This window comes from Halichoeres trimaculatus, unplaced genomic scaffold (genome assembly GCF_033239565.1).
Source record: "Halichoeres trimaculatus isolate MK-OKI-2021-1 unplaced genomic scaffold, fHalTri1.1 fHalTri1_scaffold_18, whole genome shotgun sequence".
Classification (NCBI taxonomy): Eukaryota; Metazoa; Chordata; class Actinopteri; order Labriformes; family Labridae; genus Halichoeres; species Halichoeres trimaculatus.
This window is the reverse complement of record NW_027437196.1, coordinates 14,968,688-14,996,359: the sequence shown is the minus strand read 5'-3', so window position 1 is coordinate 14,996,359 and position 27,672 is coordinate 14,968,688. Positions and strand designations below refer to the sequence as shown.

Sequence of the window (27,672 nt, the reverse complement as noted above, 5' to 3'; positions counted from 1 at the left end):
AGTAGGCGTATATATTTACATGCAATACTCTCCTGTTAGCGCTGCATGCTTTGCATGATTGCTATCATTATAGTCATGATAGAAGAGAGGGCTTTCTCCACCTCTGTCTCCTCAACGACGAGGAAGGAAGGATGACGGCGAAGTGGGGAAGAAGTGGTGGGGGGATTTTTTTGGAAAGCAGGGAGGAAATCAAACATTTCTGGAGTATTTTTATAATAGGTGTGCCCTGGGAAAAATAGTTTGGGCAGGGCTGTTCTCTTACAGCTCCGTGTCTCCTTTAGGAGGAAAGAGGAGTGGAACAAAGAGAGGAAAGACAGCCGCGGCTTAATAACAGCTTCATTTACGTCACTTTGAGGAGAGGTGCAAATATGGCTGCAATTACACTTTCACCTGAGCGTTTAATCGCTCTCTTCTCACTACAGTAGTTCCTCCTTTGGTCTCTACAACTCATTACTGAAACCATACTATTTTGTTAACATTATCATACATTTTTTTCTTCATAGGAATCAGCTACTTTTTTCTTTTCTTTCACTTTCTCCTGAAGCGCACCATCTCTGCTCAGCTAGTCATGTTTGATGAAAACCACACAACAGGGGCTCATCTGATCAGTTCATGTGAAACAGATTGAGGTCAAGGACTCCCTAAGTGTCCAGGAGCAGCACCCTCTTATTCTCAAGAAGTTTACATTTACGGGAATCGTTTATCGCATTTCGAAAACACATGAAGCAAGAAATCCCCATCACCACGACCGATCATTAGCTCAGACCTTGACTAAACCTGACCTGACTTGGTTTTATTTGTCTTTTCAGACCAGTGAACCATGTGGGAGGGAGGACGGACATTAAACAGACTAACTCAGGCACCACCACTCAGGTCTGCAAGGATTCAAAGGCTGTCGTCTAGGAGCTGACAACCCCAACACCCCTTTCCTTTCGGCATACACAAACCCTGACATACCCTCCTCCTCAAAAGCCCTTCACCCTGATCCCCATAACCTACAACCCTACTACCCACAATTCCCACACCCCCCCACCTGACCCGTCTAACCCCAACCCCACGATTGCCACTGTATCCTGCAAAACCTGTCAACATGCAATAGGGTGGATGTGCACCGAGAAATGACCGACTAAAACACCATTACCTGAGTCTATGTGAAGACAACGCTATCTTATCATGTTTATTGATGGTTTCAGTCCAAATTTCAAGTCACAAAACAAACTAATGAGAAAAATGCATGGTACTGTATGAAATCAAGGGAAATCCAAAGTGATGACACTACTAAGACAACTTTCCCTTTGGATCAATGTCTGTTGGTATGGTTAACACAAATATGTACATCATGCCATTGAATACAAAAGAAACATTTTAGGGGAGAAACCGACCTGCGTACAGTAGCTTATTTTTGGAGGGTATTCTGTTTCCGTTTCTTCTTTTTTTTTATTATTTTATTTTATTAATCTAACAATGCTTGAGTACTGTATTTAAAATTAACCAATGCCAGTGCTGTGAAAGTTGTAGTTGTTGTCTTCATATATAGTCACCCAGCTTACCTTGTATGCTGACATAAAAAAAAAAGAGTTCATCTATCTATATGGATGTGTATGACTTGCAAGAGTATCATATACCGAAAAATAACACAGAAAAAGTTTTTTCATGTGGACAAAAAGGACAAAACTGGTGTTAGCAGTAATCAGTAGAAGTGTTGACCAACCCAGGAGGGAAGGTTGGACCAGCCTTTTGCCTCCTAAAGGGTCTAACTTTCCCTGTTTAACACAACCCCACACTGGCATAGCATCACTGGAGCATCACCCGAGCTGCAGCGGAGGCAAAGGGGGCCACCGTCTCGACAAAGATGCCAGTAAAGTTTTAACCGTACGGTCCAGAAAGTTTTCGTACGGGCGTGAGCGCATGTCCTCCATTCCAGTGATTTTGTGTCAGTGAATCATCCCCTCCTCTGCCCCTCCCCGCAGTTTTGTCGATCACATCTACACCCATTGTGTGTGTTGTATTGACCCGCCAAAGCATCAACTGGGTGCTTTTAATGCCTGCATTTAGGAGTGCTTCTTTGAACCGGAGAGAGCCGGCGCCTGATTCGCAGACTCCCTCCCTCCAAAGGCCGCTTCACTTTGACTCACTTTGATCACTGACTTTGAGGATTTGTCTTCTTCTTCGCTGTGAGTGCAACGTGTAATAAGGCTGTTTCTGTTACTGAAATGCAGTAAAAACACCTCAGTTCATGTGGAAAAAAAACTGTCTCTGTGTGTTTTATTTATCTTTTATAACAGGTTTAAACACAACACCTCACCCTGACTCACATAGCACAGCTGGATAATGAAATCACACCTTTCCCTGGGTATTTAGAAAAACAAGCTGTTATAATATAAAACAAGTGAAAATGAGAAACAAAGTGATGACAACATGCAAAGCATATTGTTTAGAAGACGAAATAGCCCCTCAGCATAAATAAAAGTTGTGTATCTTTAACGTTTACCTATCAAATGCTTGATATTTCTCTCTTCAAGGATACTTAAGGGATTTCTCTTTCCTACATTATATGTTGCTCTTAGCTGTTTTCCCACTGAATCTTATTCCAAAACATTTCCACAAAGGTTCCATGATTTTACACATCTGCTGCATGTTGTAGTTGTTGGCAGGTTTTAAGTAAACAGCCGTAAATTCTGCTTTATAGTCTCACTCTTGCACGTTATTGTCAATCCTGGATCATTAACACACACTTCAAACGTCATGTGATGATGGAACACATCAGCAAACAGACAAATAGGAGATTAGAGGCTTTGGACTTCACTTCTCTGGTGGTTTCATGCTGTGCAGACTATTACACAGATGATTTAGCTCTTCTGTACTTCATTAGTTTTTCACAGTTGAAAGAAGTCACGTAAAATAAAACAGAACAAAAACACAATAAAAACTTCAAATAACAGCAAATAAAAGCAAAAAAAACATGCTCATGGCTTTGAATGAGAAATTTTTGTCCCTGAAAATAAACCTTTTGCCTTTTAGTGACATACATTAAAAAAATAACGCAAAAGACTTGTAATTCACACAATTTCAGTTTTAATGCCTGAAAACACTGTGTGGGATTTTACATCCATCCAGGTAATTGACAGCATTTACATTTCCAATGGCAAAGGACAAAGTAATACAAGCAAAAAAAAATCACCTTTAATCGCTGAAGAAGATAATTCTCATTTCTTTTGAAGCTCTGGCTTTTCTTATTTATTAAAAATTGTCACAAATCTATAATCCAGTGTTGTGAAAAGTCTTGTTTTGTTGACCCTAATGGATGAAATCCTCAGTTTTTGTTTAGAAAACTACATTTCCCATGAGGATCATTCCCCATTACCGTGAAAATGTGACATCCCTGAATGGAATCGAATGAAATAACATCTGTTTTCAAAATAATTGATTTCTTTATTTTTCAGGATGCAGAGTGATGAGGTCATCTTTTGAGATGCAAATCTTAAAAATCCTGATTTATTACCAGAAAGCGACTGCATGTTTCATTTTCATATTACTCATCATAGCAAAAGCACCATAAAGTGTGCACCAGTGTCTGGAAAATGTCAATATGCACAACTCTTTTGTCAACATAGATTTCACACACCAGAACAAACATTAAACCCTGTTCATAGCTGTTCTTCTTCAACATTAAAATCTGCCTGATTCTAATCCAGAACTTTAATTAAATCATCAGCGCCAAAATAAATTATTACTAAATGCTACTTCTCAGTAACCATGGCCAGGCAGTCCAAGCTCAGACCATGTCCCCATGACAACACACCACTCCAGCCAACAAAGTTTAGCAGCAAAGAGAGATCTCAGTGTTTTTCTCTGCTGAAGATGATTTCTTAGATTTATTTTGAAGTAACATTGGACATTAGAGCTCGACTGTCGAAAAGAAAGAGGATGTCAGAGCTGAAGAAAGCTAAACAAGAGGGTGATAGAGCACGAGCTTAAGGCTAAACACACGTTAAGATGGTTTTGATAGTTTTCATTCCAACCCACATACAGCAGTTATTCTGCAGTGGTTATACTGCCAGGTTATGTTAGCTCTGCTTGGTGAGGTTGGAGCTGGTAGACGAACACATGTTAGACATGACCATACATTACAGACATGTCCCAGAGCACTCAACTGTGAGTACAACTAGATCTGGCTGGTCACTTAACTATGTTACAAACTGTGTTTACAAAGTTCAAACAATATTTCAAACATTAGCTTCATGTAACTGTGAATAAATGCATTACCTCGTTGCTTTGTTACTTTGAAAAGTTGTTATTTAACAAGAAACGTTGAGTTAAAAAGAAAACCTGCTCTTTTATTTCCATTCATTTGCTTTAAAACAAACACGCCTTGGTAAGAGTCACGTCCTCACAAGAGCGGGTGCTAGCACTGATGGGAAACTGAGTTTTTAATCCCACAACCTTAAAAAATACTTAAACCAAAGTTATGACTTTTTGCTGCTCCAGAATCAAATAATCTGCAAAGGTTTAGTTTGGATATCCAGCAGTTATTTTACACTCATGTTTAAATTTTGGGAAAGCATAATCTTTCCTATTATGCAATGCCATAGTCATTGAGTGTCTTGAATCATCATAAACAGAGGAGAGTCAGAAAGACTGAGGTGGCATGCTGGTGAATTTTACCCTGACTTAATCAGTGGACAAATTCAGAATTGATAGCTTTGACTTTTCAAAAGTTCTTACTTTACAAATAATTATTTTAAAGCGTTTCTCATCATGACCTCCATCTCTCTTTGAGTAAATCATTTTGCAGCCCTCAAAATGTTTCTGCAAAATGAAGATGCTTCTACTTGGTGTCGAGTTTAGATAATGTGCTCCTTTCTGAGCATATACCTGAGTTGCATCTGTCCAACATCTTGACTTTTCTGTCTGCACGCTTGTCCGGTGTCTCCTCATCGCCAGGCCCTCTCTGCTCCTTCCCATTAGGGAGATAAATGAGCGAAGCTGGACAGCGGTGGTCTAATTCAACTCCACTGACTAATGGACTCGGCTGGCAGCTACATCTGCTAGCCATTGAGGAGCGCCAAGACTGTTCACACACACACACACACACACACACACACACACACACACACACACACACACACACACACACACACACACACACACACACACACACACACACACACAGCAGATCTTTATTCCAGAAGCTTGTTCAGGTAGTGGCGGAGCAGCTTGAGGCCGTGTTAGACCCAAGATGAATTGCTCTGCTCCGACCAGCCAATATGGGAAGTGGATCTTAATGCCCAAAATAGAACAAAATCAATGAGGCGGTAGAGCTTGTCCATACTATGCAAAAGAAAACGCCAGAGACATTGATTTTTCCTGTTGAATTATGTGCCACTGTCCACCTTACAGTCCTCTAAATTAATAAGCCGATGAAAGAGTGAGGGGAATCCTATAGCTGCAGATGAATGTTTGGCCGTTTATGCCAAAATCCTAATTGTTGTCTTCCTGGATGAACATTTTGGATGCGTTTAAATCAAATCCCTTTTCACACAATAAGATCATTTTGATGTACACACACTCTTGGAGTGTCTGCACTTGCTGCTGATAGCTTCTGTACACAGAGGAGATCGAATCTGTCAGTACAGATCGCCCTCATATTAGAGCTAATCTGCCGCTTAGCAACTTTATCCCTCCTCCATTAGTCACGGCAGACGAGCTCTCAAACTGTTGAAGGCCGAGTGTCTGACATCCCTGTGATTTTCCCATGATGCATTGAAGAGGTTGGAGAGGAGAGGTGCTCGCAGTCTGCTGGACGGGCGTGTTTTCTCTGCAGAGCAAGAAATCGATTTGTTCTGTGGAGGGATGAGTGTTTGCTACCACACTGACAGATGTGAGGAGGATTACTTAACACCAAGATGCTGTTTAGATTCAACAGTTTGAGACCTCCTGATTCCTCGTTGAGTGGTTTCTGAAACATAAAGCTGTTGATTGACTTATGAAAAGTCATGTTTACTGATCTGTTTGGTTGGAGTTTCATAAGAGCTCAGTTTTGGCTCTTAGACAATACCAGAACTGTGAAGAAATGATCCTCTGTGGAGAAATTTTGGAGATGACGGAAAGTCTCAGACATTTGACAACATGACTCTTTGACCCAGATTGAGAAGCCTTCAGGCCATCACTCATGATCTGAATTGAAGACTTTTGTTCAGGGGTGGAAACCCAGACTATAACAGTCCTCTTTGATACATCTGCTCAATGGTGGTTTTATCATCAGCTTTTAAGGAATAATCTTAGGTGTCTGTCTTACGTGAAAACAATAAAACCATTTGTAAAGGAGAGCTGGGAAAGAATGTGGTTCCCAAATGATGGGTTCAGACCCAAAAGTGAGTAGACGGTTTCAGAAAATCTGTTTATAAACACATGTGCCACTAAACGTGATTGCTTACAAACCTAGGGCAGAGTGCAATACCTGGGCAGGTTGGTCTTAACTTTAGCGCCACAGATTGCTTTTTGTTCTCTTTTGGCCAGAAGGCTAATTTTATCAAGATGGAAAGACCCCATACCCCCAGTATATGGCCAGTGGATAAGGGAGGTCATGTGTCCTGTCCATCTTAATAAAATTAGATATACGATTCGAGGTTGTAACAAGAAATTTTTTGAAACCTGGCAACTGTTTGTATCTTTTGTTGAAAACATGGCAGCTACCAACATGCCTCTATAACCCCTTATCTTATTCCCTTTTTTTAGATTTAATTTAATTTAGTTTAGTTTAGTTTATGTATTTATTATTATTATTATTATTTTTTTCTTTTAAGTGTCTGGCTGAATATTAATGACCCTGTATTGGAGAGAGGGGATTGGGACAGGGGCATGTTTTTATTAGTCCCTGGCCGTCCTTTCTGTTTGTTGTTGTTTATGTTGTTCTCTCTACACAAAAAATAAAAATAAAAAGACTTTGGAAAAAAAAAACAAAAAAAAAACTTAGGCACCACACATAGCTACAACCTAATCGTTGACACAAATTTTCCCAGACTGCTTCAGACCTGACTCGGAGTAGATATCAATAACTGGTTTCTGTTGTGAATCGATTAGAAATGGTTCGACCTATCTAAATCATTAGCCTCCATGCCTAATGATTCCCTTGTTTATTCTTCACATTACACCAGAGCAGCAGGATCTCACATCAACGTCACGTGACGTGCCACACGTCAATCATGCACGTCACTCAGCCGCAGAATTTCTAAGATAATATTGAAGCGTTCAAAAGCCAAGTCTCCTTTTTGTACACAGAAATCAATGATGAATCTGATTGATAAGCACAACCGATAATTGCATTGAAATCAATAAAATCTAACCAATACCCATCCAATGTCTTAAACCTGACCAGTGGTCCTGCCATGTGCACCCACATGACCCTCCATGAACCACAAAGCTTTGACAAGTAACACACTTCTTTCAACTCTCTGCTCTCATTTAACTATCTTAAGGACGAGATATGGATAATAAAAACCAAAACTCAAAAGTCCATCTACTCAGAAACATGGAAAGTCTTAAATTTATGTTTAGAACATGAAAACATCATTACTGCAAAATACTAGGCATTACCTTCTCTGTTCTCATCTCAAACAAGTCTCCTAGTCTGACTCTACAAACTTTAACCTGCTCAATCCTTGGTCTAAAAGAAACATCCAGATGTAACACAAACAAGGCTTGAATAAGCTGGTAACTCTCTGCTCTAAATAGGTCAGGAGGTTACACCCAGGCCTGCACTTGGCTTCTGTTTACTTCTTTCAAAGATGACACGTAGTGTATCTTACTGGATGGGTAATCCCTGCAACAGCTACATCTACATTGTTGAAAAGTTGATGAGTTCTACAGTAGTTTAGGTCATATTGCAATGTCTGTCCTGTTTCTGTAGAAAGAAAATGGAAGCGGAGGGGGGGTTCAGCTTGGTAAACCATTATGCTGTTGTGTTTCAACACTGTGAGAGACTGCATGAACAAATAGTTTAATGGATACTGTTCCTCAAAGTGAAAGTGCAGACAATTTTTAGTACTTCAGTAAAAATCAATTCACAGTACTTTGAAATGTTGAAACCAATTTCAACACTACATGGCCATGCTCCTCGGGCCCTCAATGCAGTTCAAAGCAGATATGACTCTGAAGTGGAAATCATTGCATGACCTCTAAATTGCTCCTGAAAACCAGTGTCTGTGAACAGCATTTGCCACCACATCCTCAATCGCAGGTTCAAACTGAAACCACGCAAAGAGGAAACCACATACAGATAATGTGAAGTGACAAATAGTCCTGTGGTCTGATGATTCAAGATATGACATTCTTTCTGGAAATCATGGATGCCAAATCCAGTATTCAGAGAGAAGAAGGACCACCCGGCTTGTAAGCCAGCTTCGGTGATGGTATGAGGATGCATAAGTGCTCATGGCATGAGACATGAGGACCTTACACATCTCACCGCTAATGCTGAAAAATGAAAACAGGTTTTGGAGCAACGTGTTTGGTGGAAGACCTTGGATATCTCAGCAAGACAATGCCAAACCACATTCTGAATGTAATACAGCATGGCCTGTATTAGAAGCATCTGGTATCTAACTGCCCTACAGTCCTGACTCATGAGACAAAAATATGATCAAGGTGATGCTAAAATGTTGATCAGCTGGACTGTTAGATCAGAAAAGAATGGGACGTGTCACTTTGAGGACTCCAGGAGCTGGCGTCTTGGACTCACAAATATTAACAGAATGGTAAAATTTCAATTGAACAAAAGAAATTATTTGAAAACCATCAAATTGTGTTTTTATTGAGATTCTATCCATCATTCCAATTATTTTAGGTTTCAGAGCTGGTTTTCTGAGTTTTTAATGTTTGTGAAGTCAATAAATGGTCATGAAAATGTTTATCAAGACTATTTAGAAGTATAAATTCATTATCAGACTGCTGAATCCCAACTTGCTATTTTTTTTCCTCAGAACAACAACCATAAAAATCTCAACATGAACAACGAAAATACTTGAACTTTTGAACAAATACCAACATGACCCAAAACCAATGCACAAACAGCTCAGCAGTTGAGCATGTGAGTCTAACTGTGGCTCATGACATCTTGGTGTGACACCGCGCTGACACTAAGTTTGACTTTTCATGCTTTTTTTTTTATCCATGCCTTAGGGGAAGTACAAGGTCAAAACAGTTCTTCAGTGTGTAAATCCAAATCCAAAAGAAAAAAAAAACACTTGACCTTTTTTAACCTCTGTAGATTACTATAAGACTGTTTAGTCATCCTTTCCTTTGAAACTTACATCACACACTGAGTTGTAACTTCTCTATATTTACTTTCAAATGCAAACAATATTTTACCCAACAGCCAACACCCATATCTGAAGGCGGCCTGAGTCACGCTGTGGCACAATGTGACAGGGGAGTAATACCGATACCAGTCAGAGTTGTGAAGAATAGGAGTGGGCTGGTGCTATTTTTAACAAAAGAGACTGTGTCCAAGAGGTTCATCAGGAGATTCCCCCTGTCACTTATTGTGCTAATTTCTTGAATTTGAAATAACTTTACAATTTTACGAATGTAACCTATTCAGGTCATCTTTGGTTCCAAGTAGGGATCCAACATCTTAAGTTCTGATACCAGTACCAACATGTTGGTTCTGGTACCAGCCAATACTGGTATTGATCTGATACCAGTATAATCTAACATTCTCTGTTCCTTAATGGATGAGACTGAGAATTATGTTTTGGGACTGCCAACTTTGTAAATCCAAACTATATATATATATATATATATATATATATATATATATATATATATATATATATATATATATATATATATATATATATATATATATAAAAACTTGAAATGACTGTAATGTTCTTTTATGGGATCATAAATGTGCAAAGTTGTGGTGAGTTAATCTCCAACACCGACAGAATTAAACAGAAAACCTCAGCAGTGGATAAGTGACAAATTATACTTGTACAAATCCTAGCCCTCTGTCCCCAATATCGGATTAATTGAATCCAAGAATCAGGTATCGGTCTGATGTAGGCTCAAAAAGTACAGTGCATCCTTTGTTAAAGTCAAAGTAAGCTGTGCAAACAGTAGAACATTTCCAAACTCCCTGTTCCAAGGTAATAATGACACACTGTTTAATAATCTAAATCACTTTATTAATTTAAGTTAGGTAGAGACACTAAACATTGGAACCACATTTGCTCAGAAAATTACAAAAAAAGAGGCTTATGTCATACTGTCAAAATAAAAAATGGCAAAAATTAAGAGGTAGAGAATTTAGGCTCATCACTGTGACTGGAGGAATGACGCAAATTGGAATGTCGTTGAAATTCAAACTCTTTGTTGTCCCAAAAGGTATATAAAATATGTATACATCAAATACGGTGAGGACAGTCCATTTGGGATACCGGGGTACTTACAACAATAGAACATTTACATTTCACTTAAACTGGACACGGTGGACAACAGACAGGAGTCAAAGTATGACTTTGGGACATCAAGAATGCATTTCTGCACTTCTTCAACCACACATTGGTACTGGAACAGCAGTTCACCAACACGGGGTTATATTTTTAACAAATAATATTGGTAACAGATAAATTTACAATATAAACACCACAGAACTTGGAAGAAAAATGTGGAAATAAAAAAGAACTTCCTCTCAGTTTCTTCCAAAGCAGTACATTCTGAATGCGTCACACGTGCTCACCCAACGCAGAACATTGACACCCTCACCCACTTTTTTCATCTGAGAGTTTCATCAGCTCAGACCTGGTGTAACAGGACTATCAAAAGGACGAGTCAAATTACACAGTGAAGATCTAATTAGCCTCAGTCTGGCCTTTCAAAGTCCCATTGGGAATGTGTAGACTTCATTATAAACACATATGCTACATGTCTGTAAATTAAGTATGTAACCGCAGAATAAGGTAAACTTTTATTGAGAAGATTGGTCTTGTTTTGTTGAAATGTCACAAGCTTATCTTAAAAAAGAGCCTCTGTATGGGGAGACAAAGGGGAAATTGATATGCTGTGTTGAACCTTCCTACACAGAAAATGCTGGCAGTGTAGAGAAAAAAACAATCAGAAATTACAGTGCATGTCTACAAAAATAAAATAAGTGATTCTTTTACTGTTTTTACAGTAACATACTGTATATCTCCACAATGACACTAAATAAGGCTGGTGACTACATTACGTAAATAGTTAATTATTGAATACCTTTTCTGTATGATTTCAAAACTAGTGACAGAATATACATGTTGGTTTCTTTAAACTTAAAAAAGACAAAGTCAAATAAATCCTTTGTGTAGTACACAGCTTTCTTTGTTCCAGAGGAACAATATGGTAAACCTTTGCATTTGCTCAATGCAAGTGCACCAGTCTAGATTCAGTCCCCCTTCTTTCTTCTTCCTCCATCTTCTCCCATTCCACAGTGGTTGTTTCCTCATGCGCGCAGGTTTTATGTGCCTCTGTTCGGGTTATAAACAGCGCCCCTAGATCCCATTCTTTGCCTCGTTGTTGTTCATGGCCTCCTTCCTTTGAGCTAAGAATGGGTACATGCACTTATCAGCGCCCAGGAACCGGTACATGCAGACGATGGCCTCAAAGGGCAGGATGCTGTGGAGGTAAGGTGGAGAAAGATCAGAAACACATGGCGCTGAACAGTTATTCAGGGATGATTAGAAACAAACAGAATAGAATAATGGAAGGAAGCAGCCCACCTTTTCATGAAGTTGACCATGTAGACGATGCGAGGTGTGCAGATCATGGGCTGGTCAGTGAGGATGGCCCTCATGGCCTGTTTTACACAGAACTCTGGCTTTAGGGGAGGCAGGAAAGGCTCGATCTCCTTCCTGTGTGGAGAAACAATTCGTTTAGATGAGTCTGAGCTAGCCTGAAGTTAGGGAAGCAATTCACAGAAAAGGCTGAGGTCGCCAAAAAGTAATGGTCAGGGCATAAATTTGGAGAGATCAAAATCAAGTTAAGAGAAAGTGGCTTGAAATTTGTTGGACGGAGTTTGATATGAATCAGAAACCACAGGAAAGATTACTTCCAATAGTTTTTCTGTTTCCTTTCGGTCTTTATTCAAAGCACATTTGATTTTGTCAAGCATTTTTGTACTTCATGCTGGTTACAAAGGTTGTTTGTAGTCCTTTGGCTCAGTGATTGCTCAAAAGTTATTGTTCCTGCTGGGGGACAGTAAAAAGAGCATGCCACCTGGTGACTGTGACCATCAAACAAAATGAGACGCTAACAGCAGAGGGGGCAGAGGGGGGAATCACAGGTGCACCTGTTAGGGAGGCTGCTCCTGGGAAAGTCGCCCTCTTTTTTTTTTTTTAAACCAAAGCGCTGACCAAAGGCATAAAGTGACTTTGTAATATCACTACAACAACAAACAGTCAGCTGCAGCTTTGAAGTTCCAAAGGTGTTTGTGAGACAGTTTTATACGGTTCAAATTAAAGGACGTAAACTCATCCCAGGTGCAGGGACGCTTTTAAAAGAGAACTGCGCACACAAATAGAGCCCCACCGCCCCCGTGTACCTTATCCTGCAGCCTTTGAACATTCCCGTGTCGACCAGGTAAGGGCACACCAGAGTCATGTTGATGCCGTCCTTCTCTGAGGCCTTCAGCTCATGGCTCAGCGACTCGTGGAACCCGATGGCACCGAACTTGCTGGCGCAGTAATCCTGTGGGAGTAAAGGGAGAACAGCTTAGCCCTGTAAAAGTCTGTACCCAGGGACCACAGAGGACATTATCAAACATGCCCTGCGGGCTCACAGGGCTCTCCTCTGCTGTTAATGATACAGCCTCCAAAACCTGAGCAAGCCTGTCCGCTCTTCTACTGTTTCATTAGCATTCTTCTCCGGTGCATCAGGAGACTGCTCGGCTTGGCGGGAAGGTTTTGATGTGGTTTGCCGTGGAAATAATCTTTCCAAAAAAAAAAAAAAGGGGGGCTTGGGCAAACACAGATGCATGTCGATAAACACGGGGAGGATAAAGAGATTTGACTGCGCCCACATGACAGACAAGGGCTTTGGTTGCCTGAAATTAATGTGCGCGACTGGAATCACATTTGAGGCATTTCCAGGAAGCATAATGGCTTACAAAAACTGACTACATTTCAGAGCCTTTGAAGGGGGGACTTAATCATTATGGATGAGTGCCTGTGCTACAAAAGCAAAAGTGCAGCTATGAAAACAAAGAGAAACGGAGAAGTAGTCCCCGCTGACGATCTGAGCATGACACCGTTCTTAGCAGAGGGATGAAGGAGAGCTTAGCCTCTAGAAATATCAAAGTGAAACTCTTCCGAGACAGCTACCAGTTTACTGGCGCTGTAGTTAAGGAGATAAATGACTCCACTAAGTATTTTTGTGTGCATTAAAATAACAAAAAGAATCTGAACTGGGAGAGAAAATATAAGAAGGAAAAGCGTATCCATTGAGTGCTGTGTGAGCTGCATACTGAGTGAGCATCGAGTTGTTCACAAAGCAGTGATGAAGATGTCTCTGTCCCTCGGGGAGCTGTCAGCTCATTTTGGCCCTGGGGCCAGAGCCCAATAGGGCCCCAACACCCCCACTGCTGCAGATAGAGGAATCTATAAGAGGCTCCCCAACGCTCATGTGTGTCCCTTAATTTAACGGGTAGAGGGACAACTAGAGAAAAGGGGCCTAACCTCCCCCGGCGCAGTGTGCTCGCTGGCACGCTGAGCGTTTTGGAGAAAAGCGCTGGATCTGGATGGTGGGAACGATGGGGATGTGTGTATGTGTTGTTGTGTATGATACCAACCTCCACTCCAGCTGTGCTGAATAAACCCAGGGAGCTGGCAACCGTCACAATGTGGCCGTGATTCAGCTCCAGCATCTTGGGGAGAAACGCCTTGGTGGTCTGCGGGGAAGGACAGGAGAGACAGAAGGGCAAAGACAGAAAAAGAGGAAGGTTAGTTCACTTGTGCAGTTTGTCTGTGCCAAAGCCCTTTGATCCTCTGCCTCCCTCTCCGTGTGTTTCTCCCGCTTCTCCATGGTGATGCAGAGAGAGGCGTCTGAATGAGAATTCATAACAGGCATGAAAATAAAGATCAGTCTGAGTTCTGGAGGTGCAGCATTTAAAAATAAAAGCTCTTTCCTGGTAGAGGTGAATTAGATGCTGGAAGAGGAGAAGGATGTGGGTTTTCCCCTCTTCAGGCTTTCCCTGAACCAAACAGGTATTTGGTGTGTGCGCTGCTGTACAATCTGTTCTTTTCCCACACAGATCTGGTGCCCAAAGTCCACCCTGGCTCTAAAGACCTGGTGACAACACCAATCATAGGCCTCCGTTCACTCAACAATACAATTCAGCCTGTCGTCTACCAGCACAGCGCTGCGCCCTGCCTGGAAAAGCAGAACAATCAGCGGTGAGATGAGCGCTGAGATGAAAGAGTCAGGCCACGTGAGAGCCTGAGAGGCTTCAACTGAAGCTTGGGCGAGGGTTAGAAAGGTGGTGAGAAGAGAAACCCCGCGGAGCAGAGAGTCACGGAAGGAGAAAGGACAAGAGAGTTGATTAAGCTATGGATCTGTTCCTCATTCTGCCTGTCTGCTGACTTTGGACACAGCATGAGCCAATCAGCAGGTGTGACATGTGACAGCAATGATAGGAACTGACCAATCACTCTCCCACTGGGAGGTCTGCAAGCAAGCAGCAGGCCTTTTGTTGGGAACTCTGTCGCATCTATTCAAGACAGATGAGCTCGAGTGAAGAACAATGCTCGAAGCCAGCAACACTCCTTCAACTCAGTTTTCAAATACAAGACAGAGGACACATTAAATCACAATAACAAGATTCCCAACGGTGCGACTATTTAGGCAGAGAGCTAGTCGTCAAAACAAGTCAATAAATTTCAGATCCAACACTTATCCACCAATGAGCAAGTATTTGCAACAGTGGGAGAATCAGCCCCTCTTAACAGGCAGAAACCTCAAGCAGAACCAGACTATTTGGTGAACATCAACCTTTAAAACATAACACTCCTGAAATATGTATTCTGATCTCATAAAAGTAGAGGATTCTGTGGTTGTAGTCTGTAAACCTGGCTGGAGCGCTTCAGCAGCCTCCTTTCTAAATATTTGCTGGATGGAAACAGATCCAGAGAGTGCATGGTACCAGCTTGTACAGCCATGAAATCACTGGCATGGGAGAGGAAGAAAAAAAAAAAAGCCTCATTAAAGCAGCACTAAGAGATTGAAAGCACCGGACCTGCTGACTTCTGCTGCAGTGAAATTTCCACTTTGCTTAACATCTGTATTTAGACATCCTTCTCCGTGTTCTGAGATAAGTGAAACTGGAAGCAATAAGTCAGATTTAAGCAGAGAGAATGACTTCACTGTTGTTGAGTTTGTTCTTCAGCCGGGTACAGTATAACTGATCTGACTCGGCTCCAAACATCTGCACTTTTCCAGGGCATAAATTTTCAAGTTCCTGTAACATTTAACTCATTGAATGATGAGGCCCAAAGAGGGAGCGAGGGGAACACAAAGCCCTGAGTAAAAGCTGAGAAAGGCCTCTGCAAGCCAGAATGGCAGTGGATGACAGAGGGAGTTGCGTGCAAATGAAGCATTAACTTCTGATATGCCCGTACCTGACTTGAGCCAAAGTTTCCCACTCCTACAGCAACTTTCAGAGCACAGAATGACTTGATCTGGCACAATACTGTACGGCTGAGGCCAACACTTAGATACAACTGGACAATTTTGCTGAGTAGTGTGAAAATAACTGGAACTGATGGAGCAAAGGCTGAGTCTCTGAGCTAGAGGAAGGTGCTGAACTTGAGGAAACATCCCATCTCTCTCCCTCTCTCCCAGCCTCGCTCCATATCCTGCTTCTCATGGCAGCTCTGGCATGTGGGTATGACCCCCGCTGACCTCTCAGACACAAAATGTGTGAAGGCAACCAGGGGCTCGTGTCCGACATCAGAGCAGCCGTAATTGGGTTTCAACGCTTCCTTGTTCCGCTAAATTACCCGCTGACACAGTCGGGCCTCCTTGGCCTATGTGGGGGTGCTTTGCCCGCTGCACCCCCTAATTGGTGCGTGCCCCCAGGAGCATTTAAGCCACACAAAGCTTCTTGCAGCTGGGGTGTCAGGACGCATTAGTGCAACAGGAATATGAACAAAATATTGGCCTTTGCGTCGGACCAGATGGCCATTTAATTGGGCTGACTTCTCCCCGGACGAGAGAGAAACGCCTGAGTTCGAGAGCTCGTCTGAACCTACAACAGATTATGGAATTTGAGTGGGCTGGGTTTACTGGTCCTCAGGGGTGATGGATGTAGATTGGTCATATTGTGGTGGCCATGCTGGTCAGTAAGCCCCTGCTACAATTGACTAAACTTCAAACCCACCTGCTGGTTTTACAATTGGAATCCAATTTACCTGGAAGGGAACTACATCAATAAGCCAGGGGGGAGTATCGCCATATACCCAAACACTGAAAGGCCCTGTTGTGAAGAGCGCTGTCTGAAGAGGTTACGATTCAGTGTGATGAAACCACTTAGGGCCAATTTTTTATCCTGTGATCTGCAACAAAATACCCACCTCTAGTGCTCTTTAAAGTGGATGTTTTGTTTTCTTCTTAGAGCCCCAAAAGAACTAACATCCAACAGAACAAATCACACATCCTTTTCAAACCAAAAATGCAATTTTTATGATTTCAGTTGCTCAGATGTGAGGATTGTATGACATTACTTGTCTTGTTACACAACCTAAATATCTAACTAGTTTGCATGATTGGTTCAATCTGAAAAGACCCAAGTTGGGAATTTCGATCAGATTCATAAGTAATATTCCAAGCTGCTCACGGTCTCTCTAAGCCGTCCTCTGGGGTTTGAACAGGTAAGTGCTCATGGAGAGACTTCACATGAAAGTGGACCTTTCCCGATCCAACCAGGGGTACAGGTGCACCAGGCTTTGGGAGGGGCCCATATAAAACCAGTCAAGTAGGACCCTTCTGCCTGGCTGCCTCCTTTCTCTGGCTACAGCAGGAATGCAGCCTGCGGAACTTGGCTCCTGTCGCCTGGCATCTTGTCAAGCTGATCCACAGACAAGAAAGCAATTGTCACATAAAGTGGGTCAGCAGCAGCAGCTTACCATTACCCTCTCGCCTTCGCCTGTGGATGGGCCGCCGCCACTGCCTTCCTTCCTCTTTCCTCTGCTCTTTTCCCGCCACGTCTCTGTCATGTAATTGGACCAGAGCGGTTCCATTTCCACTAGAGGCCGCAGAAACACTGCTCATTGTTCGTGAGCCACCTGTTGGATAACCAGCTCAAGATGCTGAGGATGATTTTCCTTTCATGTCATTCCACTAGACAAACACTCATCCTCAAACGCAAACTCTGGGGACACTTCCTGAAAGAGCTGCACACTCCCCGTCCGGGAATGACTAAAACTGAGGCTCACACATCACAGATCTGCAGCTGGACTAATCAAAGCATCATCAAACAAATTAAACGCTACGGCCCACTGCTTCATAAAACACTAATAAAGAAGCAAAGGACTGAATCATAGCTGTTTGTGGCAGAGCCGGATGAACAGAGCTAGCCTCACTGACTGCCATGCAGCTGCACCCACTGCCTCCAGATCGGGTTGGGAGGAGTCAGAGGGGCCTGAGGAAGGATAGAAGAAGTGTGGGGTCTGACAGACACACACACAGACTCGCTAGAGTTTCCATCCCTGCTTTACTCCTACCGCACTACCCAACAAATGACAATTTGATTAGTTTTGTTTATGATACACTCTTTTGCTGGATTGGAATATCTATAAAAACTGCTGGCATGTTGTTCTTAGGGGTTTACTTATATTACAAGCTAGTATAAAACCAGGGTGGCTGATTTTCATGGCTCCTTAGCTGAAGACCTTGTGATGTTTTCTGAAATTGTGCCTATATCAAGCTGAAAGATAAACATGCCTTTATGAAAACATGCTGTAGATAATGCTCAGCCTAAGCAGATGGAGACATCTAAAGGGAAACAAGAGGATAAAAGCTGATGAATCTTTTGTCTAAACTTGTCAGCATCTACCAAAATAAATTGCATGACAAACCACACTGTGGCCTTTACAAACCTGCAGTTCAAAAGGGACAGAAACAAAAGTTTGTGTAACGTACCACCTGCACGCAGTGACCAACCGTACTGTGTTTGTGTAAGAGAGGAAAGTGGACAGATCCCTGTTAGTCTAAGCTCTATTCATCCAGCTTGTGTCTTGTAATGAGCCACATCCTCCATTCTGCCTGTCGCCATTCATTAAGATGCTCTTTCATCTGCCCCCCACTGCCACCCCCTACCCCCTCCGAAAGAAACCACCCTCTCTATGGAGTATGGGTGAACACAAACACAGACCCCTATTAAAAAATCCAAAAATTTACCGCCCAACTACTCCATCAGGACCTCAAACCCTGAGTGTAAAAGATAGTGAAGATAGCAAGAGAGGCACATGAATGAACGTCAATTAAAAAGGGAAGAAACGCACAACCTGTCTCATGGGCAACACAAGAGATTTGCATGCCCAGTTAGAGAGTTTTACAATCCCCGAGGCTTCATGGTACCATTGGGAATTCAGTTCATTTAAAAAAAGCAGAGCCTGAAGGCATCACCCGCTTCAGCGAACACATTACTCAGTGTAATGTGACAAATCGTCAATTCAAAGACACATCCTCTTTCTTTGCAGTGTACTCTGCAGCAGGCCTTTAAACCAATTTGTGCAACAATCACTACATTTGTCCCTCAGCTGTGGCTGTAGCCAAACAATGTAATCAATTATGGTTACAGGTTTAGTTAAGGCGGGGAGAGGGGCTTCCAAGCTTAACCATCTCAATCCCTTCAGCCTTTTCGCTTCTTGGTTTTCTCATTAGCAGACTGCAACATTGACTTCTCCACACACTTAAATAGCACACAAAAGGTTTTTTGTATAGTGCCATACATTTGCATATCATAAGTGTAACATGTTTACTCTGTCAGGCTCATACTGGCAAATATTCACAAGAAAAAAAGAAACTTGAGTAAAATACACAACGAATATATACCTGCAAACATAAGTCAGCAAGCTGATTGGATTTCTTTCCAACCCACATACATACCTGCAGCTTCCATCACACACAGTCAAAGACTGTACAGATATGTGCGGTAAAGGAAAGAAGAAGAAAAAAAGCTGAATACCAATGGGATCATCATAGATTTCAGGCAACCCAGGAGCCAATGAGTGACGGCAAAAGTTAAAGAGCCAAACCCGTGACTTTCTTCTGACAGGATTAAAATAAACAAAGCTGAAATTTGAGTGTGTGAGGCGACTATTTATGGTCAGATTTTCTGAATCCTGGGGGCACACATACTGACACACCTTTGATTTTCTGAGTTTGGCACACACAGAAGGAGAAGATTATGAATAGGCATGCAAGACAGACTGGGAACATTCCTGAGACTCTAGCTCCACTGTAAACACATTTGATAACATTGTGCTCATGGAAACTGATGCAGACTAAAACCGTGATGTTGTAAGCCCTAATATTCGCATAAGACTCTGGATACTTTTTCAGTGACTTGTTTGATTGCTCACCCAGAAGTGTGCGTGGCAGTTCACTATCATGGTGCGCTCGATCAGCTCATCAGGGCACTCCAGAAGGTGATGGCCAGAGACAACGCCAGCGTTGTTGATGAGAATGTCCACCTCTCCCACTTCTCTGCGCACCTTCTCAGCTGTGGAGTACACACTCTCCCGCTTCCCCACATCACACACATAGGTATAAACCTGTGGCTGGAAGGGAGGCACCTCCTCTACACCTCCAACAGGTCCTGCAAGAGAGAAGATGAAGACACAGCTTAGACAAGAGATCAATAAAGATGACAGGTGGTCTGTGTGCTTAGGAAATATTACTGGGGGATTTTTTCAAATGCATTTAAGCTTAATGTTGTGCACAAGTCCTAAACACGTGTGAGGAAGTGGAAATCTGAGATTTTCTGCAGAGGCACATGTGACACATTGCAGCCCCCTTCAGGTATATGTATAGGACTTCATTGTAACTGCGCTTCTCATGATGCCTGAAGCATGCACACACACAAACCAACACCGAAACGCGTCAAGAATGATCAAGCGTTAAAACATATGACAACGTGAGTGCTGGAACAACAAAAAAGGCATTCTTACCGTCTTTGGTAATGGGAGTGTCCAGTTCGTGGTAAATCTGCCTCACCATCTCCGCTGTTTCCTCGTTGCTTTGGCTGTTTATGTCCCATAACACCAGAATCGCTCGTCTCCGGGCGAACTCCTTGGCGAAGAGCCGCCCGAGGCCGCTTCCAGCCCCGGTGATCACACACACCTGTCCCGCCACGCTCTTCTCCTTGGGCCGCACAACCCACTTCGCCCCGGCGGTGACAAATGCCCAGAGCACCTTCAAAATGACCACGAAGAACTCCGCGAGGATTATCATCATCTTGGCAAGCTTTTAATTTATTAAAAAGCAGCGAAATATCTCCCTGTTATAACCTGTTTGCAGCGTACAGACAGGGTCAAGCCGACAAACTTGGCTCACTGTGTGTGCAAGAGAAGCGAACAACGCTCAAACACAAAGTGACGATAAAAAAGCGGAGAAAAGCAACAATTCAGAGTGAACACAGAGTTCATGTGCTGCTCAGTCAGAGTCCAGTTGCAGTGAGTTATTGTGAGCAGCTACTACAGACTGTGCCTCCTACTTCCTCTGCCGCTCCACCACTCTTCTCATCTTCAGCCGCATCTCTGTCGCTATTTATTCAGTCCACCCATCAACGCTGGACCCAATAGGACGGAGACTTGAGCGCCTGTCAGAATAAAGCGGCTACTCTCTACATAAGCTCAGAGGTGATGTCACTCCGATGATTTTACCTAACACTTATCTGTTGCGGTCCTCCCCGACTCATCATCTTACATGAAGAGTGGGCTTTATTTTTTGTGTAAGGGCACTGCAGATGTCTCTTTTGTGATTTCTTTTTTAATATGCTTTATATATATATTATGTGGTGTGTGTTTCTTTCCGTGTCATGAAATTTTCCAACATGTGTGAACAACGTGAGTTAATCACATTTTTCAGTAAACAGTGATAAGGGCTCAGCCTATCCCTTCAATGCAGGTCAATGTCCGTCTATACATACGAGAACCTAACAAAGTCGACCTAACGAAAATCAGAAACTCTTGTGTTTAATTGAATCTACATAAAATTAAATAATGATTTAGAACCATAAATCAATAATCTCAGGTTCAAACCATGGTGATCAGCTGTTGCTCAAAGTGAAAGAAGCTCGACAAGGTGCATTTACAATCTGACCAATGGCGAGCTCCATATCTTTGTAACAGGCTACGTGCTGTTGTTGTTGTTGTTTTTTTACGTGACACAAACATGTTTGTGATAACTTGCAAATTTTAAGCAGAAATAAAAATCACTTGCACATTTTTATTTTTCTTGTTTGTTTTGTTTCATTTATGACATATTCATTTGAGGTGTTTTTTCCCCCTGGTATGGTGGGCGCATCTTGGGGCCAAAATATTATTTCACATTTCCCTTTCAAAATTCAACTACCCAAAATACAGCAAATACAAAATACAGCTACAATCTGCTGTGAATTTGGAGCAAAAGGTTAACCAGTGAATGAGGCCCAGATCAATTAATAGATAAGTAGTTAATTTATAGAGTGGGCCGCCTGTCTAAGCTATAAAAGTCCAGAGAGATTAGTCCAAGCAAATCAAAATCAGAATACTAACGTAGCCTATTTAATTAACCTAAAACGTAACGGTTCATTCCAATACACAAACTGAAACTAACATTGCATTTCTGATTGGTGTTAGTTTTTTTGTTCCATGTGACAGCACTTTTTGTCGTTATCTCTTCAACATTATTTTACAACCTGATGTATAATGTAAGTGTTCCAGCAAAGGAGCGCCCCCGTTTTGTAGTCTGGGTAATGAAGTGTTTGCTCCCTCTGCCGGAGACACTAGTGTACAACCATCACCTGTGGCATTTTACTGGGGCCGTTATGTCACACAACTGATTTTAATCCATTTTTTTTAAAGTGCCATTTGTGTCCAAGCTTAAAACGAGTTTATATATTACATAAAGTCATATTTACCTCAGCTAAAGTCTTTGCTAAATAGTTGTTTCAACCTGCTTCCACTGTCCAAATTCAACGAAAAACTATCCTAAAAGACAAAAACTCGCACCAATAGAAAATAACAGTTTACCAAAAAGCATTTAAATTAGACACCATTCTTTTCAAAAATGTAAAGATAAAGAATTTTTACGTTTGGGAATAGCGAACGAATATAAGTCAGGCAGCAAGAAGGACACCATGTATCCTTTAACGCGGACATGCGCAGTCAGATTTTTCTCTTTCTCGGTGGACGCAATGGCGGACGTAGAGTGAGTGTTTTATGCTACCTGAAAATCTATGAACATCCAGTGTGAAAATGACCATCATGGTTGATTTGAAATTATTTAAAGATTGTTTAGGTCCCTTACTCATCAACACTTATTGTATTGGTTGGGATTATTGTTCTTTTTGTGATGTAGAGCACCTTTTTGAAATGTATGTGGAGTAGCCGTACAACATGGCAGTCTCAACTGCTTGTGCGTTTAATGAGAGGTTTTATCTCCCCATGGAATAGAAATGAATACTTAATAAAGCTTCAGTAATGTCACAGACTACAATGCAGCTTTTAATGCTTTTTACGCATTAAAGTAGACTCTGGAGAGGCTTTGACAACACGTATCGAAGCCGGTACACTACAGGTTAGCAAGCTATCAGCTACTCGTGGCAATCGGAGCAGTTTGGCTTGCCTAAGTGAGGTATTCCGGGATTTATTTGTTAATTGTTCAGACTGTTATTGTTTCTGACCCCGTTGATTTCTGTGTGTTCTCATAGAAAAAAAGTTCCGGCGGTCCCTGAGAGCCTTTTGAAAAGGCGAAAGGCCTTCGCTGCCATGAAGGCCATGCGCGTCAAGAAGATGCTGGCCGAGAAAAAGGTGAGCTCTGTGCTTATGTATTATCACGCTGTGAAAGCCACACTTAACGAAATAGGATGCAATGGGACGCGTATATTACTGCCGATATGGTTATCTGCTTTGTCCACTAAATGTTGTGTATCGTGTCTTTACAGGCTCGCAAAGTGACCAGGAAGCTGATATTCAAGAGGGCTGAGAAGTACCACAAGGAGTACAGGCAGATGCACAGGCGTGAGATCCGCCTGAGTCGCACTGCTCGCAAAGTGGGAAACTACTATGTTCCAGCTGAGCCCAAGCTGGCCTTTGTCATCAGGATCAGAGGGTGAGCATCACATTGTTTTTAAGAAACAACTCTTGTACTATTAAGATGCTGACTGCAACACGTGCACTGATTGAATTCCCTGATTTGATATTTTTATTGTGATGGTGGTGTTTTACCTCATTGGTTCATGGAAGCAGGGCATTTGATGGTAAATTGTGGTTAATGATGTACCCTCTTTCCCCGGCATATCGACTGTGGTGATATGTGTATTTATTAAGCCAAATATGTCTGAAACCACAAGAAGTATAATCTTATACAAAACAACACACAGCTGTGGAACAACTCATTAATCATCGCCCTCATTTCGTATTTTTAGTATCAATGGAGTCAGCCCCAAGGTCCGTAAAGTTCTGCAGCTGCTCCGTCTGCGCCAGATCTTCAACGGTGTGTTCGTCAGGCTGAACAAGGCTTCAATCAACATGCTGAGGATTGCTGAACCTTATATTGCTTGGGGGTAAGATCAAAATGTTTTATACTTAATTCTGCTCTTAATATTGAAAACCTGTGTTGTGGTGCACTGTCGTCGTGTTCCAAGCAGAGTAGGAATAAATGAGCTGCTTTTTTTATGCACAAAGTTAAATGTGTCCCTGGAATGTGGTTGATGATGCTGAACTTTTTTCCCCATCTTATCGACCATGGTGAATATAGACTGATACTAAGCCAGTTTAGTCTGAAACCACAAGTACAGGACACTGCAGAGCACCAACACATGCAGCATTTAGAGACTTGCATTATCCCAATTTTTTGTGTCGTAGTATGTTACTCAAGTGTCATCACAGTTAAGTAGAACAACATAACTCCATATTACCAGCATAGAATGATGCTTTGCTTTTTTAAAAATCTCCGAATATAAAAGGAGAAAAGTGCAGTTAATCAACATGGGTGTGATTTATACCTTACACCTGCTAAGGCATGTCCACAAAAAGTCACCTCAGTGTTGTGTACCTAACATAGTGTTTGGCCAAGCTTCGCAGGGTCGGCTATCTTTTTGGCATCTAGTTTTTCTTGACAGTCTTGCTCAGTTATCCTGCCACATGGTTCTGATTGAGATAGTACAGGGATAGCACAGCTTCTTGTGAAGGTGTGGTTACATGGGTGAAAAGGAAGTCAGATATTTGTACGCATATTCACTAGGGCTGCAGCCATTGAATATTTTAGTATTCGAGTATTCTCCTGAAAATCCCATCGATTAATCGAGTAATTGGATAAAATACATTTTTGTTTAGTTAAAAAGCAGTTATTTTTCAAATGAAATTTTTTCTCTTTAAGAAATAGAATTTTCTGATACAGCATGTCAATAAGAGCACTTGCTTTGGTAGCTCCAAAATTTGTAAACACACATTTTTTGTGCCTTGTGCATCTCATCAAATGTTGCGGACCCAAATGGCGCCCGTTTTGTAGAATGACCCATTAGTCTCCAAACTCCAGAAAAGAAGCTAGATTTGTTGCTAGTTGCTATCTTGTATGAGAGGTAGCTTGAGGGGTCTGAAAACTCTCTTAATATGGCCTCAGCTCTATTTGAAATACTACTCTTTGATCTTTTTTAAAATCAAACGATTCCTCGAGGCGGAGAAAATTACTCGTAGTTTTTGTAATCGAGTACCTTGAATAATTCGAGGAATCGTTTCAGCTCTAATATTCACATAAAATACTCAGGGAGCATCTCATGGGTGTCTCTGGAATAGTACTGTTTGTTTTTCTTCAGAAGCATTGTGTAGTTTGTTTTTGAGTGTGTTGAAGAAAAATCTGATTGTTTTTTATTTAGGGCAATGAAAGGTGGAAATATCTGCATTATTTACGAATGCTTTTTAAACACATTAGTGTTGCAGATGTCCAAAGATGTGCCCTTAAGGATCCTAAGATTTATACTGTGTACATAAAGTCTCTGCTTGAAATAGTGGTACAGTTAGTGGAATGTGCAGACTTGGCATTAAGTGATACATGATGAATGCAGTGTTTGGAGTTCAGCCTTCTGTGGAAAGAAAAACTGCAGCTACACGCTGTGAGGATGAGAATCCATATGCATGAAGCACATCTGCTAACAACCTTTACATGTGTTGTCACAGTGGGTGAAAAGCCTTTGTCACTTGGATTCAGAATCTAATTTCACTTCTCAAACACGAACTTAAGCTCTCACTGAAACCTCCAATCAAACTATCACAGAGATTTATTTCGGGTAAAGGATCAAGTTAGTGGGAAAACGAGAAGTCAAACCTTTGTTGTGGACATGATATATAAGAGCACATTTTTAGTTACTTTTGTACCATTTCTGACCCGTTGTCTCTCAGATACCCCAACCTGAAGTCTGTGCGTGAGCTCATCTACAAGCGTGGCCATGGCAGGATGAGGAAACAGCGCATCGCCCTCACAGACAATGCTCTGGTGGAGAAGGCCCTTGGTAAAGACACATTTTAATTTGAAACACCAAAATTGCAAACCTGTTCATGATTTGAGATGAGCCTATTTCAGGGAAGAGGTTGGATCACTGTTGTAAATCTGAGTGTTTGTACCAATTCGCTAAGTAAAGCTTTGAAAGCCTGTACCTCAGAGGCACTAGTATGACAAGTGGTTGATGATGCACACTTTTTTCCCCGTCATATCGACCATGGTGAGAAAAAACTGAAAACTAAGCCAGTTTTGTCTGAAACCACTTGTCAGCATTGATACAATTTGTTTTAGTAAATGGAAATTCAATTTTAATTATCAAACAGGTTTGTCTTATGGTTACCTGTTGTAAGGTAAAATAGGTAAATGAACCTTTGAGAACGGCTAACTGATTTTTTTTTCTATTTACCAGATTGATAAAAAGCAAACAGTTGGAGCTTTGAACTATAAATTTGTTAAGCACGTTACTTTTTGATCAACAGGCAAATACGGCATCATCTGTGTCGAGGACCTCATCCATGAGATTTTCACAGTTGGAAAGAACTTCAAGCCTGCCAACAACTTCCTGTGGCCCTTCAAGCTGTCATCACCCCGTGGTGGAATGAACAAGAAGACCACACACTTTGTGGAGGGGGGAGACGCTGGTAACAGGGAGGATCAGATCAACAGATTGATCAGGAGGATGAACTGAAGTTATGGTGAGTTACAGGTCCTGACTGCAGACATGGTTCATATGGTGTGGTTGATGATGCATATTCTTTTTTCCCCATCTTATCGACTGTGGTGAAAACAAGCTGAAAATAAGCCAAATATGTCTGAAACCACATCTAAGGCCCAGTCCCAGTTCTACCCCTTAGCCCTTTGTTTTGTGTGTGCATGTCTAGTGAAGGGGTGTCCCCCTTGTCTGTAATGTTAAGGGAAAGGCTACACAGCCCTTCAAAAAGACAAACTGGACCCCACTTGAGACCAAGGAGTTAATATGAGAAATTTCCCATGATATTACTTTTTTTTTTTTACAGATATCCAATCCTTTCCTACTTCACATTAATATTAGAAATGTTTTGAATTTTTGGCTGTATTTTGAAATTGCTTATTATGACAATCTACCGAATGTAGCTATAGCTAGTGAGTAATACATGTCAGACGAGGGTGACGGATTCACAGCAAACTGTAGACTACAATGAACTGCATTTTATGAATGATTAGACAGCTAAGCTGCATCCAGGAGCTGTATTAGCTTCATAAGCTATTATAAGCAAACGTTGCAGTATTCAGAAGCTGTATAATATAGCTTCTGACTACCATAACATTCGCTCAAGTTTTGCTTTTCATAGCTTAGCTGTCCCATCACTCATGTAGTGCAGTGCACCTTGGTGAAGTCTGTTTGCCACCTTAATCTGACATTGGTTCCTCATCAGTTTGTAAAAATATGTTTGTTTTGGAAGTGAATAAAAAGTTGCTCCGCCTGTGACAGAGCGAGCTTCTGGGAGCGATAACGTAGCAGTAATCAAGTGGCACTTGAGATAGGCCCTAAGCTTTGATCTTTTATTAAATATAATAGACTCCATTGCATGAAGGAAGTAATTTAAGGACAATATGATGGACGTAAACCAGTTGAAGGCAATTTTAAATGTGTTGTGTATGTACATGGGGCTGAGTGTCTATTTTTTTTTTTTTACGTCACTCTTGTGCATAATATTCAGTTAGGTTCTGAATCAACTTGAAAGCCAGATTAACTTGGTTGCAAAGAAACAAGTACTTGCATTACACTGAGGGTAATACCTAAACATTTGTTCTTGGTGTCTGGTTCCTAATCTGTTGTTTTATTTTTCCTCCAGGTTTTCAAAGGACTCAAAGTGTACAATAAAAACGTGGAAAAAAAATAACACTGAGTTTGTCATTCATCATTTTTTCATTCTGTTTAAGTACAGTTGTTTG

The 27,672-nt window shown here is 41.6% G+C and overlaps 3 protein-coding genes and 4 non-coding genes across 7 annotated transcripts in view; 6 read left to right on the top strand and 1 right to left on the bottom strand.

The window, feature by feature from the left end:
• stau2 (staufen double-stranded RNA binding protein 2) overlaps positions 1–2,201 on the top strand; it is a 112,122-nt gene extending 109,921 nt beyond the window's left edge. Inside the window, exon 15 of the mRNA XM_074693725.1 lies at positions 810–2,201. Coding sequence (XP_074549826.1) covers positions 810–845 — 36 coding nt within the window. The 3' untranslated portion in view covers positions 846–2,201. The remainder of the gene's footprint in view (positions 1–809) is intronic.
• A 7,967-nt stretch (positions 2,202–10,168) lies between these two features.
• rdh10a (retinol dehydrogenase 10a) lies at positions 10,169–20,815 on the bottom strand. Its single transcript, XM_074693903.1, has 6 exons — positions 20,205–20,815; positions 19,617–19,852; positions 13,826–13,924; positions 12,581–12,726; positions 11,760–11,891; positions 10,169–11,655 (listed from the first exon to the last, which is right to left on the bottom strand). Exons 1-6 carry the CDS (start codon positions 20,488–20,490, stop codon positions 11,532–11,534), a joined length of 1,023 nt encoding a protein of 340 aa, XP_074550004.1. The 5' UTR covers positions 20,491–20,815; the 3' UTR covers positions 10,169–11,531.
• A 1,553-nt stretch (positions 20,816–22,368) lies between these two features.
• On the top strand, positions 22,369–27,620 carry rpl7 (ribosomal protein L7). The gene is made up of 7 exons (XM_074693641.1): positions 22,369–22,446; positions 22,949–23,048; positions 23,183–23,349; positions 23,666–23,803; positions 25,638–25,747; positions 26,217–26,432; positions 27,573–27,620. Exons 1-6 carry the CDS (start codon positions 22,376–22,378, stop codon positions 26,423–26,425), a joined length of 795 nt encoding a protein of 264 aa, XP_074549742.1. The 5' UTR covers positions 22,369–22,375; the 3' UTR covers positions 26,426–26,432; positions 27,573–27,620.
• LOC141807879 (small nucleolar SNORD12/SNORD106) lies at positions 23,502–23,590 on the top strand. Its single transcript, XR_012599876.1, has one exon. It is a non-coding gene; the product is annotated as a small nucleolar SNORD12/SNORD106 (small nucleolar RNA).
• On the top strand, positions 23,941–24,032 carry LOC141807878 (small nucleolar SNORD12/SNORD106). Its single transcript, XR_012599875.1, has one exon. It is a non-coding gene; the product is annotated as a small nucleolar SNORD12/SNORD106 (small nucleolar RNA).
• LOC141807875 (small nucleolar SNORD12/SNORD106) lies at positions 25,912–26,003 on the top strand. Its single transcript, XR_012599872.1, has one exon. It is a non-coding gene; the product is annotated as a small nucleolar SNORD12/SNORD106 (small nucleolar RNA).
• On the top strand, positions 26,470–26,562 carry LOC141807877 (small nucleolar SNORD12/SNORD106). The gene has a single exon (XR_012599874.1). It is a non-coding gene; the product is annotated as a small nucleolar SNORD12/SNORD106 (small nucleolar RNA).
• Positions 27,621–27,672: the final 52 nt, after the last annotated feature.